This window comes from Phalangium opilio, unplaced genomic scaffold (assembly GCF_054372755.1).
Source record: "Phalangium opilio isolate 3A_F unplaced genomic scaffold, DU_Popi_V2 ptg000523l_1, whole genome shotgun sequence".
Lineage (NCBI taxonomy): Eukaryota > Metazoa > Arthropoda > Arachnida > Opiliones > Phalangiidae > Phalangium > Phalangium opilio.
Window position 1 is genome coordinate 432,832 of NW_028324241.1, and position 12,192 is coordinate 445,023.

General features: G+C 39.9%; 2 protein-coding genes across 2 annotated transcripts; one reads left to right on the plus strand and one right to left on the minus strand.

Moving 5' to 3' along the window:
- Positions 1-221: 221 nt before the first annotated feature.
- LOC149588964 (uncharacterized) lies at positions 222-4,776 on the plus strand. Its single transcript, XM_089861877.1, has 5 exons — positions 222-1,788; positions 2,958-3,732; positions 3,769-4,267; positions 4,344-4,707; positions 4,766-4,776. Exons 1-5 carry the CDS (start codon positions 1,320-1,322, stop codon positions 4,774-4,776), a joined length of 2,118 nt encoding a protein of 705 aa, XP_089718003.1. The 5' UTR covers positions 222-1,319.
- A 566-nt stretch (positions 4,777-5,342) lies between these two features.
- LOC149588965 (uncharacterized) lies at positions 5,343-7,895 on the minus strand (the record flags this gene model as incomplete). Its single annotated transcript, XM_089861878.1, has 4 exons — positions 7,161-7,895; positions 6,844-7,086; positions 5,496-5,876; positions 5,343-5,411 (listed from the first exon to the last, which is right to left on the minus strand). Coding segments are annotated over exons 1-4 (1,428 nt in total), but the record flags the coding sequence as incomplete, so codon positions are not given.
- Positions 7,896-12,192: the final 4,297 nt, after the last annotated feature.

Genomic DNA, 12,192 nt, shown 5'->3' on the forward strand with positions numbered 1-12,192 from the left:
ATGTCTATCTGTATAGTCATCACTACTACTTACGACGTCGTTTAAAAGACTTACGACGACGTTTAAAAGACATACGACGACGTTTAAAAGGCTTACGCGAACGTTTAAAAGATTTACTTACAATTGCCCAATTCATTTGAATTAGCTGATCATAAATGGAAAACATTCTTCTCTTAAAACCGGCCGTAATAGTGTGGCCCCGTGCGATAAAGACTATTTGGGACGGAAACTTACAAGATAATAAAAACCGGCCAAAATAGCCCTGAGCTAGGAAAGGTCGCCATTTTCGCCCCACGAAGGAAAACCCGGCCAAAATAGTCTCGGCCGCTTATTTCGTTGCGTATAGCGGATTTTTAATGCTTGTTTTAGGACAGCTTCCCTCGTGACCAATAAAACATCACCTTTGATTTAAAAAAATAGAAAGAAAATCTCGGAATATTTTACACAATCGCGGGTGTTACTATAGTTCATTTCAACAACAGTTTCATGAAACTACTTTTATTTCTGCAGCGTTTAAGATTATATATTAATCCTCTGTAGCTTTCTATGTATTGTCAAGTACCTTTGAACTAAAGTATTAACAGCTCTTAAAAATGCTGCGCTTTGCCACTTTTTAATTACACAAACGCGTCATTTTTTTCCTGTACATTAATTAATCCATTCAATTAGATTTTTCCCTGTTAAAAAAAACCTATTTAATATATAGTTTTTGAGGGGCTTGGTTTGTAACAAATTGCAATTGATAAAACTGATTTTACGTTTCGGAGATAAGGTGTAAAAACTGTTTTTTAGATGTATTTATTGCTCTTTTTACATTGGCATTTTCCATGGAGTATTTGTATTATTTTAGAATGAACGTTTCCTCGAAAGTACCTTTCATTGAGGCTAGATCTCCGGCAATATTTCTCCATGGTGACAGATTGTTAGTAGGCAAAGAAAAAAAACGGAATTTGTTTAAAGTTCTTATCCCACAATAAATATCCCTGACTAAAAGGTTATAAATACGATTGTATGCTCGAATTTCTGCGTTACTGCATGAACAGTTGGCGCTTGGCGGGAAGTTACTCTTGTACTGCGTACAGTGTGCTTTTCTGATCGATTGTGTGATGGTTTTAGTTTATTTCGAATGATTCGGGCGTGTGATGTAGTTTGTAATTGAAAGTTTCATATTAGATGGGTAAAATTTCCCGCTACTTGTTGGTTTTAAATTGCGCCGTTTGAATAGAGTCAGGTTTAGTCCGGTGTGTCTAGGTGTCTTAGGCTCTATGGGGTTGTGTTAGTTACTTTTTATTTTTTAATTGTGCAATATTAAGGACATCATGGCGAGCTCTAGCAGTATCACCTCGGAAATGGGAACCAACTCGATTTACGACTTGCTGTTTATCACTGATAGAACGAATGAGACAAATTTTTACCTGGCCTGTGAAAGAATCAATGAACTGAACTTCAACCCTGACATTTACTTCAGTGAAAGTTTTGAGGCGGCTAAAATTGATCAAAATAAAATATACATACTATCAAGTTTCGAGAACGAACTGTTCCAGCTTTTAGAAAGTAACGGGTGTCATATCTTAGGACCAGTTGCCTTACTCATGGCATTAGCTAGTGAAAACCAACACATTGTTCGAAGACCGCATCCCTGTTATAATTTGATCATGAGGGACTGTATTGTCACGTTTTCAAACATCAGAAATAGTAACCGTAAAGGCGAACTAACCACTAAAATTCATCGCATGGGAGGACAGGTTCAAAACGTAGTGAATATGAAAAGCACGCATCTAATTACTGGTGAGTGAATTTAATTTTGTTTTTAAGATACTTTAGATAGACATAGGAGCAGGGAGACATTGGGAAACCGTCAGGGAGTTTTTAGAATTTTAAGCAAAGTCGTGGAATTTTCCTTTTGTGTACATAATTTATTGAGGTTTTAAGAATGTTGCAATAAGTACCCTTTTAAAGATCAATTCCAAATTAAGAGTTGACTTGATTATAACAAATAATTTTGGTTAACATTCATAACTAGTTTTGAATTGTGTCAAAAATAGAAAGGGAAAATAAAATTAAGGAAATAGGGAACACCTAGGTATAGTGATGTACAATGGCTTAGCTAGGAATAGCGCCCATATTTTTCACTGTCGGGGCTACGGAAAACTCCTCCCCAATCTCTCGGCTTAAACCTCAAAGCAGTGTTGTCAATGTCAGGCCCTCTTTGAGTCAAATTGCTCAAGTTCTGAATCAGACTGAACTACTAGCCTTTCTGCAATCTCTTGATTCATAAACGGTCTGGCAATGCTGAGGGAACGGCAATAAAAAACCTTTTGTGTAAACCATGTAAATTAAGCTTACTTCCATCAAATAGACCATAGACAGCTTTCATTTGGGGGAGCTGAGTCTCGTGACATAATTTAACTCTGCCATATTGGTGGGTTTAAAGCAGGAATGAAGCGGTAGGACTTAGGAGGGTGAAAGCTCTCCATTTCGATGTAACTAAGTGGGAAGGACACGGGGGGTAAAACACCGCCTTCCATCTCGCATTTTGACGCCTACGCTGTAGTCTTCTTATATCATGAGAGTGCGCAGAGACGTTAATGTCTCAACCCCCTTTTATGTCCCGATACTGATGGTTGGCTACGCTCTTCTTTTACGTCGAAAAGGTCCATAGAGCTAGACTGAGCACGAGTGAAGTGCGTAGCGTTATCTAGACTTTGGCTATGACAATCGGCATTTCCGTTACGTGACACTGGCCAATCACTACTCCAGGAAATAGTGACACTACTACCACTTAAAAATATAGTTCATGACACACCCCTACTTAACGCGTTGTACATCCCTTTAAGTCGGCTAGGAATTTGATGATCCGATCATTTATTAATTGCAAACTGTTCGATGTTTCTAATCCTATAAAATTTTACCCCGTTAAGTCCATAATTTTAACTTTTAAATCCATCTTAATGTAGAAACCTCCGGAACCGAGAAATATTACGCTGCGATGATGAACAATATCAAAATTATGCTGCCATCTTGGGTAGACGAAATGTCGCTTGATAATTCGAATCAGCCTAAACCTCACAATGACCCAATCTACGAAAAACATGAATTTCCATTATTTCACGGGATTAAATTATCGGTTTCGAACATAGACATTCCAAGTCAAAATCGAATTCGGGCTTTAACGGTACAAAATGGCGGCCAGTACTCGGACCAACTCAAAATGGGTGATGTCACGCATTTACTATCACCTATGGCAACTGGTGAAAAGCTCAAAGCCGCTTACCAATGGAAGATTAAATGCCTTAAACCGGAATGGTTCGAAAAATGCCTCGAATCTAAATACGTCGTTGAAGAAGAAGACTTTTTACTTGTTCCTTTGCCGTCGTCACCTGAAACTATTTCGACGAACGTTACACTTGATAAAACTGCTGTGGCGCGTTTACAGAAACCGTTGACGTCTTCACCAGCAACTGCGTCTAAAAATGTCCCAATAGATGTCTTATCAATGACACGTATCCCTGGTAGATCGATGAATGCTAGTGAACTTAATTTAACGATTGCAAGTGCCATGGAATTGGACCTGATTGGAGACGTAACTAGTGGTTCCAACGAAAAGAAGTCATCGGGGGTAGAAATTGCCGCCAGTAAAACTCTCAAAGGAAATGAGGATCAAAGTATTGACGAAACTCGTTTACCTGATCGTGGCCAAGATGATGACGCAACGCGGTTACCTGATCAAGGCCAAGATGATGACGCGACGCGGTTACCTGATCGAAACCAAGATGGTGACGAAATAAATTTACCTGTCGCGACACTTGCCGATGATTCTCTTCGTCTGAATCTACCACCACCATCAATTAGCGCTGCCATTTTAAAAAATCAACGCTCCAGCGATGACGAGATTACTTTCGCCACCAGTACTTTTCGGACAAGGAAAGCGAAGATGACATTAAACGTTTCACGTCGCGTAAATTGCTTGTCGAAAGTGAAAAAGGCCAAGATGGTTACTTGCAATGTTTGCAAGAGCAAGAACAACAAAGACTTTGGAGATTGCAAAAAATGCAAGATAAATGAGCTGAAGACCCCGAAAAAAACTGCAGCCAAGTCATCCCAACAACAACAACCTCCCGAAGTTTGCGTAGCGTGTGGCGAAATATTCCCGAACAAAGACACTCTTTCCATTCATCAGCTGACCTGCGATGCAGTCATTCTTAAGGATAAAGAAAACAAGGAGAAAGAAAATCTTGAAAGCGAGGATGGTTACGCTTCCCCCGAAGTATGGACAGTTTAAACCGTTTTTCTTTATATAGGCATAGTGTGTTTGAACAAATTTATGTTTTTTTTTCCTTCAGAAACTGAATGAAGGCAACGAAGAATGCACAAGATGCGGAGACAAATTTAACAGCAAAGCGGAACTCCACGAACATGTTGCTACTCATACAGGACCAGCCATGGAGAAAATCCTGACGTGTGGAATTTGCAAGAAAACATTTTCGCGCAAATATCATTTGGATCGTCATATGATGACTTCGTGTTCGGGACAAGCACCTCCGTCTCACGTGTGCCAAGTTTGTGGCAAAGCTTATACTCGAAAGGTAACAAAATTATCTACAGTTATTCTGCAGAGAAAGTGTGATTTAACGAGTAGATTTCACAAAAATATTATACGTGTAACCATGAAGGAATTTACTATAAGAAGGCCTAAAAAGGCGTCCTGTGCGCGCGTGATAACCGACAATCCCACCTCATGGGTGGGGCGAGGCCGGAAACCAAGGCGGGACTTAATATTTTATCTTACTCTATGTTTTCCACCATCTATCTCTTTTACCTTCTCGTTAAGCCTTGGTTTGGTTTTTGAAACTCACGAAATCATAAGTATAGTACTCTTGATTCGATTTAGAAACAATTATAGAACGAACGATTTTCACGTAGAGACACGTATTCAAAATCCATTAAGTTAGGTTGTAGAAAATACCGCCAGTAAAACTCTCAAAGGAAATGAGGATCAAAGTATTGACGAAACTCGTTTACCTGATCGTGGCCAAGATGATGACGCAACGCGGTTACCTGATTAAGGCCAAGATGATGACGCGACGCGGTTACCTGATCGAGACCAAGATGGTGACGAAATAAATTTACCTGTCGCGACACTTGCCGATGATTCTCTTCGTCTGAATCTACCACCACCATCAATTAGCGCTGCCATTTTAAAAAATCAACGCTCCAGCGACGACGAGATTACTTTCGCCACCAGTACTTTTCGGACAAGGAAAGCGAAGATGACATTAAAGGTTTCACGTCGCGTAAATTGCTTGTCGAAAGTGAAAAAGGCCAAGATGGTTACTTGCAATGTGCATTCGTAGACGGGCCTCGCTGTTGAACACCTTTCTGCAAGCTTCGCAACTGAATCCATTTTCATCCTGAAAGATTAATTATAGAAATACCCGATCAAATATATCAAGGACTCATGGAGTAGCGAGTTCGTTTGCTGACAATTGACTCACAGTGTGGGAAAACAAATGGGCTTTCAATCCACCCGCTTGAATGAATTCTTTTTCACAATATTCACATTTATGCGGTCGAACTCCAGTGTGAGTTCTCATGTGACGGTTAAGGGTCTCCTTTTGGGAGAAGCTGACGCCGCAATCGATACAGGCGTATGGTTTTTCACCGGTATGTATTCTCCTATGCTTAGTGAGCGCCCTCGTGGAAGGGAAGGCCTTGGAACAAAGATCGCATTTGAATGGACGCTCGCCAGTATGAGTGCGTTCGTGAATTTTAAGAAGAGATGTTCCATAAAAATGTTTGGTACAAAAATTGCACTTGTATTTTTTAGGTCTCAGGACTTCCCCAGCATGAGCACGAAGATGTTCGTCAAGATTGTCCTAAAATTTCAACAGAAAGTACAATATTTAATTTTATTTAAAAATGAAGAAAGCTAAAAAATATTGTACTTGAATAAAAACATAAACTATAGTGTACAACATAAATATACTAAACCATAGTAAAAGCACGAAAAATTATCATCTAAACAGTTTTGGTTGAACTAATTAAAACTGCAAGCTACCAGCAAGTACAATTATAATGATAATTGTAAGTCAAGTTTCGTTATTCACCATTCCATTTACCCAAAACGCATCCTTTATCATTTAAAGAATATGCAGCAGAAAACAGTACAATGTTAATTAAGTTAGAGTTACACCAAGAAGGAATTTACTATAAGAAGACCTAAGTAGCGCGATTTTTCGCTTCTACTCTTACGCCGGTGTTAATGGACAAGTAAGCCCCACCCCTTTCATGTCCGTCATTGCTCTGCGCATTCCTATTGGATCCCGTGGGGATAGGTCATACAGACGCCAATGACGTATTCCGACTAGATAAAAAACCTCGAGCAAAGTAAACAAAAAATGGAGGCTGCCAGCGGTGCTAAAACGGTACGCGAATGGTTTTTATTTGCCATTAAGAAGTTAGTTAAAGGTTTTGAACCTAACTTAATGGATTTTGAATACGTGTCTCTACGTGAAAATCGTTCGTTCTATAATTGTTTCTAAATCGAATCAAGAGTACTATACTTATGATTTCGTGAGTTTCAAAAACCAAACCAAGGCTTAACGAGAAGGTAAAAGAGATAGATGGTGGAAAACATAGAGTAAGATAAAATATTAAGTCCCGCCTTGGTTTCCGGCCTCGCCCCACCCATGAGGTGGGATTGTCGACTATCACGCGTGCACAGGACGCCTTTTTAGGCCTTCTTATAGTAAATTCCTTCTTGGTTACACGTATAATATTTTTGTGAAATCTACTCGTTAAATCACACTTTCTCTGCAGAATAACTGTAGATAATTTTGTTACCTTTCGAGTATAAGCTTTGCCACAAACTTGGCACACGTGAGACGGAGGTGCTTGTCCCGAACACGAAGTCATCATATGACGATCCAAATGATATTTGCGCGAAAATGTTTTCTTGCAAATTCCACACGTCAGGATTTTCTCCATGGCTGGTCCTGTATGAGTAGCAACATGTTCGTGGAGTTCCGCTTTGCTGTTAAATTTGTCTCCGCATCTTGCGCATTCTTCGTTGCCTTCATTCAGTTTCTGAAGGAAAAAAAAACAAATTTGTTCAAACACACTATGCCTATATAAAGAAAAACGGTTTAAACTGTCCATACTTCGGGGGAAGCGTAACCATCCTCACTTTCAAGATTTTCTTTCTCCTTGTTTTCTTTATCCTTAAGAATGACTGCATCGCAGGTCAGCTGATGAATGGAAAGAGTGTCTTTGTTCGGGAATATTTCGCCACACGCTACGCAAACTTCGGGAGGTTGTTGTTGTTGGGATGACTTGGCTGCAGTTTTTTTCGGGGTCTTCAGCTCATTTATCTCGCATTTTTTGCAATCTCCAAAGTCTTTGTTGTTCTTGCTCTTGCAAACATTGCAAGTAACCATCTTGGCCTTTTTCACTTTCGACAAGCAATTTACGCGACGTGAAACGTTTAATGTCATCTTCGCTTTCCTTGTCCGAAAAGTACTGGTGGCGAAAGTAATCTCGTCATCGCTGGAGCGTTGATTTTTTAAAATGGCAGCGCTAATTGATGGTGGTGGTAGATTCTGACGAAGAGAATCATCGGCAAGTGTCGCGACAGGTAAATTTATTTCGTCACCATCTTGGTCTCGATCAGGTAACCGCGTTGCGTCATCATCTTGGCCACGATCAGGAAAACGAGTTTCGTCAATACTTTGATCCTCATTTCCTTTGAGAGTTTTACTGGCGGTAATTTCTACCCCCGATGACTTCTTTTCGTTGGAACCACTAGTTACGTTATCAATCAGGTCCAATTCCATGGCACTTGCAATCGTTAAATTAAGTTCACTAGCATTCATCGATCTACCAGGGATACGTGTCATTGATAAGACATCAATTGGGACATTTTTAGACGCAGATGCTGGTGACGACGTCAACGGTTTCTTGAAACGCGCCACAGCAATTTTATCAAGCGTAACTTTTTTTCGAAATAGTTTCAGACGAAGACTTATTTTCGTTGGAACCACTAGTTACGTCTCCAATCAGGTCCAATTCCATGGCACTTGCAATCGTTAAATTAAGTTCACTAGCATTCATCGATCTACCAGGGATACGTGTCATTGATAAGACATCTATTGGGACATTTTTAGACGCAGTTGCTGGTGAAGACGTCAACGGTTTCTTGAAACGCGCCACAGCAGTTTTATCAAGTGTAACGTTCGTCGAAATAGTTTCAGGTGACGACGGCAAAGGAACAAGTAAAAAGTCTTCTTCTTCAACGACGTATTTAGATTCGAGGCATTTTTCGAACCATTCCGGTTTAAGGCATTTAATCTTCCATTGGTAAGCGGCTTTGAACTTTTCACCAGTTGCCGTAGATGATAGTAAATGCGTGACATCACCCATTTTGAATTGGTCCGAGTACTGGCCGCCATTTTGTACCGTTAAAGCCCGAATTCGATTTTGACTTGGAAAGTCTATGTTCGAAACCGATAATTTAATCCCGTGAAATAATGGAAATTCATGTTTTTCGTAGATTGGGTCATTGTGAGGTTTAGGCTGATTCGAATTATCAAGCGACATTTCGTCTACCCAAGATGGCAGCATAATTTTGATATTGTTCTTCATCGCAGCGTAATATTTCTCGGTTCCGGAGGTTTCTACATTAAGATGGATTTACAGTTAAAATTATGGACTTAACGGGGTAAAATTTTATAGGATTAGAAACATCGAACAGTTTGCAATTAAAAATGATCGGATCATCAAATTTTTAGCCGACTTAAAGGGATGTACAACGCGTTAAGTAGGGGTGTGTCATGAACTATATTTTTAAGTGGTAGTAGTGTCACTATTTCCTGGAGTAGTGATTGGCCAGTGTCACGTAACGGAAATGCCGATTGTCATAGCCAAAGTCTAGATAACGCTACGCACTTCACTCGTGCTCAGCTGAGCTCTATGGACCTTTTCGACGTAAAAGAAGAGCGTAGCCAACCATCAGTATCGGGACATAAAAGGGGGTTGAGACATTAACGTCTCTGCGCACTCTCATGATATAAGAAGACTACAGCGTAGGCGTCAAAATGCGAGATGGAAGGCGGTGTTTTACCCCCCCCCCCCGTGTCCTTCCCACTTAGTTACATCGAAATGGAGAGCTTTCACCCTCCTAAGTCCTACCGCTTCATTCCTGCTTTAAACCCACCAATATGGCAGAGTTAAATTATGTCACGAGACTCAGCTCCCCCAAATGAAAGCTGTCTATGGTCTATTTGATGGAAGAAAAGCACACTGTACGCAGTACAAGAGTAACTTCCCGCCAAGCGCCAACTGTTCATGCAGTAACGCAGAAATTCGAGCATACAATCGTATTTATAACCTTTTAGTCAGGGATATTTATTGTGGGATAAGAACTTTAAACAAATTCCGTTTTTTTCTTTGCCTACTAACAATCTGTCACCATGGAGAAATATTGCCGGAGATCTAGCCTCAATGAAAGGTACTTTCGAGGAAACGTTCATTCTAAAATAATACAAATACTCCATGGAAAATGCCAATGTAAAAAGAGCAATAAATACATCTAAAAAACAGTTTTTACGCCTTATCTCCGAAACATAAAATCAGTTTTATCAATTGCAATTTGTTACAAACCAAGCCACTCAAAAACTATATATTAAATAGGTTTTTTTTAACAGGGAAAAATCTAATTGAATGGATTAATTAATGTACAGGGAAAAAATGACGCGTTTGTGTAATTAAAAAGTGGCAAAGCGCAGCATTTTTAAGAGCTGTTAATACTTTAGTTCAAAGGTACTTGACAATACATAGAAAGCTACAGAGGATTAATATATAATCTTAAACGCTGCAGAAATAAAAGTAGTTTCATGAAACTGTTGTTGAAATGATCTATAGTAACACCCGCGATTGTGTAAAATATTCCGAGATTTTCTTTCTATTTTTTTAAATCAAAGGTGATGTTTTATTGGTCACGAGGGAAGCTGTCCTAAAACAAGCATTAAAAATCCGCTATACGCAACGAAATAAGCGGCCGAGACTATTTTGGCCGGGTTTTCCTTCGTGGGGCGAAAATGGCGACCTTTCCTAGCTCAGGGCTATTTTGGCCGGTTTTTATTATCTTGTAAGTTTCCGTCCCAAATAGTCTTTATCGCACGGGGCCACACTATTACGGCCGGTTTTAAGAGAAGAATGTTTTCCATTTATGATCAGCTAATTCAAATGAATTGGGCAATTGTAAGTAAATCTTTTAAACGTTCGCGTAAGCCTTTTAAACGTCGTCGTATGTCTTTTAAACGTCGTCGTAAGTCTTTTAAACGACGTCGTAAGTAGTAGTGATGACTATACAGATAGACATGGATCCAAGATGGCCGCCACCCCAAGATGGCCGCCATCCAACCAACTCGAACCAAACTTGCAAAGATTATGTTACCTGATATACCCTGCCTTCCACCATGCTATGCCCCCAAACAAGTCTAAACCAACCCAGACTTGTGTTATTTTGCCAGATTTCTGTTTGAATTTCCCGCCATAAAACCTTTAAATATGTCTGAGAAACAAAACCAAATATATAAATAAAGATTTTTTAATAACAAGAAAACAGTACCAGACAATACAGATTAACAAGAATATAGATATAACAAAAATATCAACATTGTTTGTCAGCGTCATCAAGAAGGTCAATACTTCTTTTCTTTGAGTTGGGAATGCTTTGTTCGGCATCCCCATAAAAAAACGCGTTACACGCTGAATCCTAAATTAAAACTAAAGTTATTTACCGCCGCTTCTACCGGACAACAACAAGGTTTCTAGATCAAAAACAGGTTGTTTTTGGCACTTCTTGATCTCAAAATGTAGGCTTTACACGCTGTGTGCTCAGAACAATCGAATTTGGTCTCTTTTCACGCCGCAATGCCGGATGAATTTTGATGAAAGACAGGCCGGGTGGTTGACGATTGTTAGAAAACGACCTTTTAGGTGAAACTCTCCATCGGTTCTCGAAGATCTTCGGCATCTCGACAAGGTTGGGTTGTTTTCGACGCTTCTTGTGTCCAAAATGTATCCAGCGCTGAGGAGAACCACGCTGATGTCGTGAAATTGTTAAGTTTAAGAAGGACATCGAAGTCAAGATTGCAATTAGAGCCCCACTGAAGAGAACGTGTTCTAACTGGTGCAGGGTACGTAGAACCTTATGCGGTGGGGCTGGACTTGTCAGCTTTTTCGGGCCATGTCTCGTAAAGTTCTTCGTTGACCCTTTACCTCCCAAAGGAAGTTACATTCGAGCCACTATGGGACTTGGTCTTCTCGTCCAGGTCTGGTTGTTGGCGCCAGAACTTCTCCTTCATTGCAATAGTCAGTTGTGTGGACACATATAACAATGCAATGAAGTTAAAGTTGATCCCTCTCGACAACGATTCATGAAGCTCCACATCATCATTCGACCTGGTTTAATGGAAGATCCGGGACCAAATTTTCCGGATTTCGGACATAAATATCCTGCATTTGGTCTCGAACCATGGTCGATGTTGCGTTGTGGGACGCCTCGACTCCACACAAATTTAGACAACTTTTGCGTAGTCAAATGTAACCAGTAAAGATTACAAAAAAAAGTTGCCCAAATCCAGCTCATGAATCGAATTTGGCCTCTTCCCAGGCTATTCCTGAGACGAGACGGAGGGAAAAATTGAATTTGGTCTCTTCTCACACAGCAAAAGCTGTGTGAGTCCACGATCGGCGGGTAAAGTCATCTTAGTAGAGATGGTACTGAACACGGTTAAACAGGAGAGCGTAGCCAGGTAACTGGTAACTCTCTCTTTAAAACACGACTCTTATATACCAGAATATCACGTAGATGTTTCAAGGATGACGACTTCAAACCTTCCTTGTTTTGAGGAGAATATTTTATTGGAAGCGGGTCGGGTTTAATTAACCATGCACGTAGATGTTTCAAGGATGACGACTTAAAACCTTCCTTGTTTTGAGGAAAATATTTTATTGGAAGCGGGTCGGGTTTAATTAACTATGCACGTAGATGTTTCAAGGATGACGACTTAAAACAATCCTTGTTTTGAGGAAAATATTTTATTGGAAGCGGGTCGGGTTTAATTAACTATGCACGTAGATGTTTCAAGGATGACGACTAAAAACTTTCCTTGTTTTGAGGAAAATATT

What these genes read in the sequence shown, in the direction of transcription:
- LOC149588964 (XM_089861877.1), top strand. Translation starts at nt 1,320, where the DNA reads ATGGCGAGCTCTAGCAGTATCACCTCGGAAATGGGAACCAACTCGATT. An exon ending in AAGCACGCATCTAATTACTG is followed by an intron (nt 1,789 to 2,957) that starts GTGAGTGAATTT and finishes ATCTTAATGTAG; the next exon opens with AAACCTCCGGAACCGAGAAA. An exon ending in ATGGTTACGCTTCCCCCGAA is followed by an intron (nt 4,268 to 4,343) that starts GTATGGACAGTT and finishes TTTTTCCTTCAG; the next exon opens with AAACTGAATGAAGGCAACGA.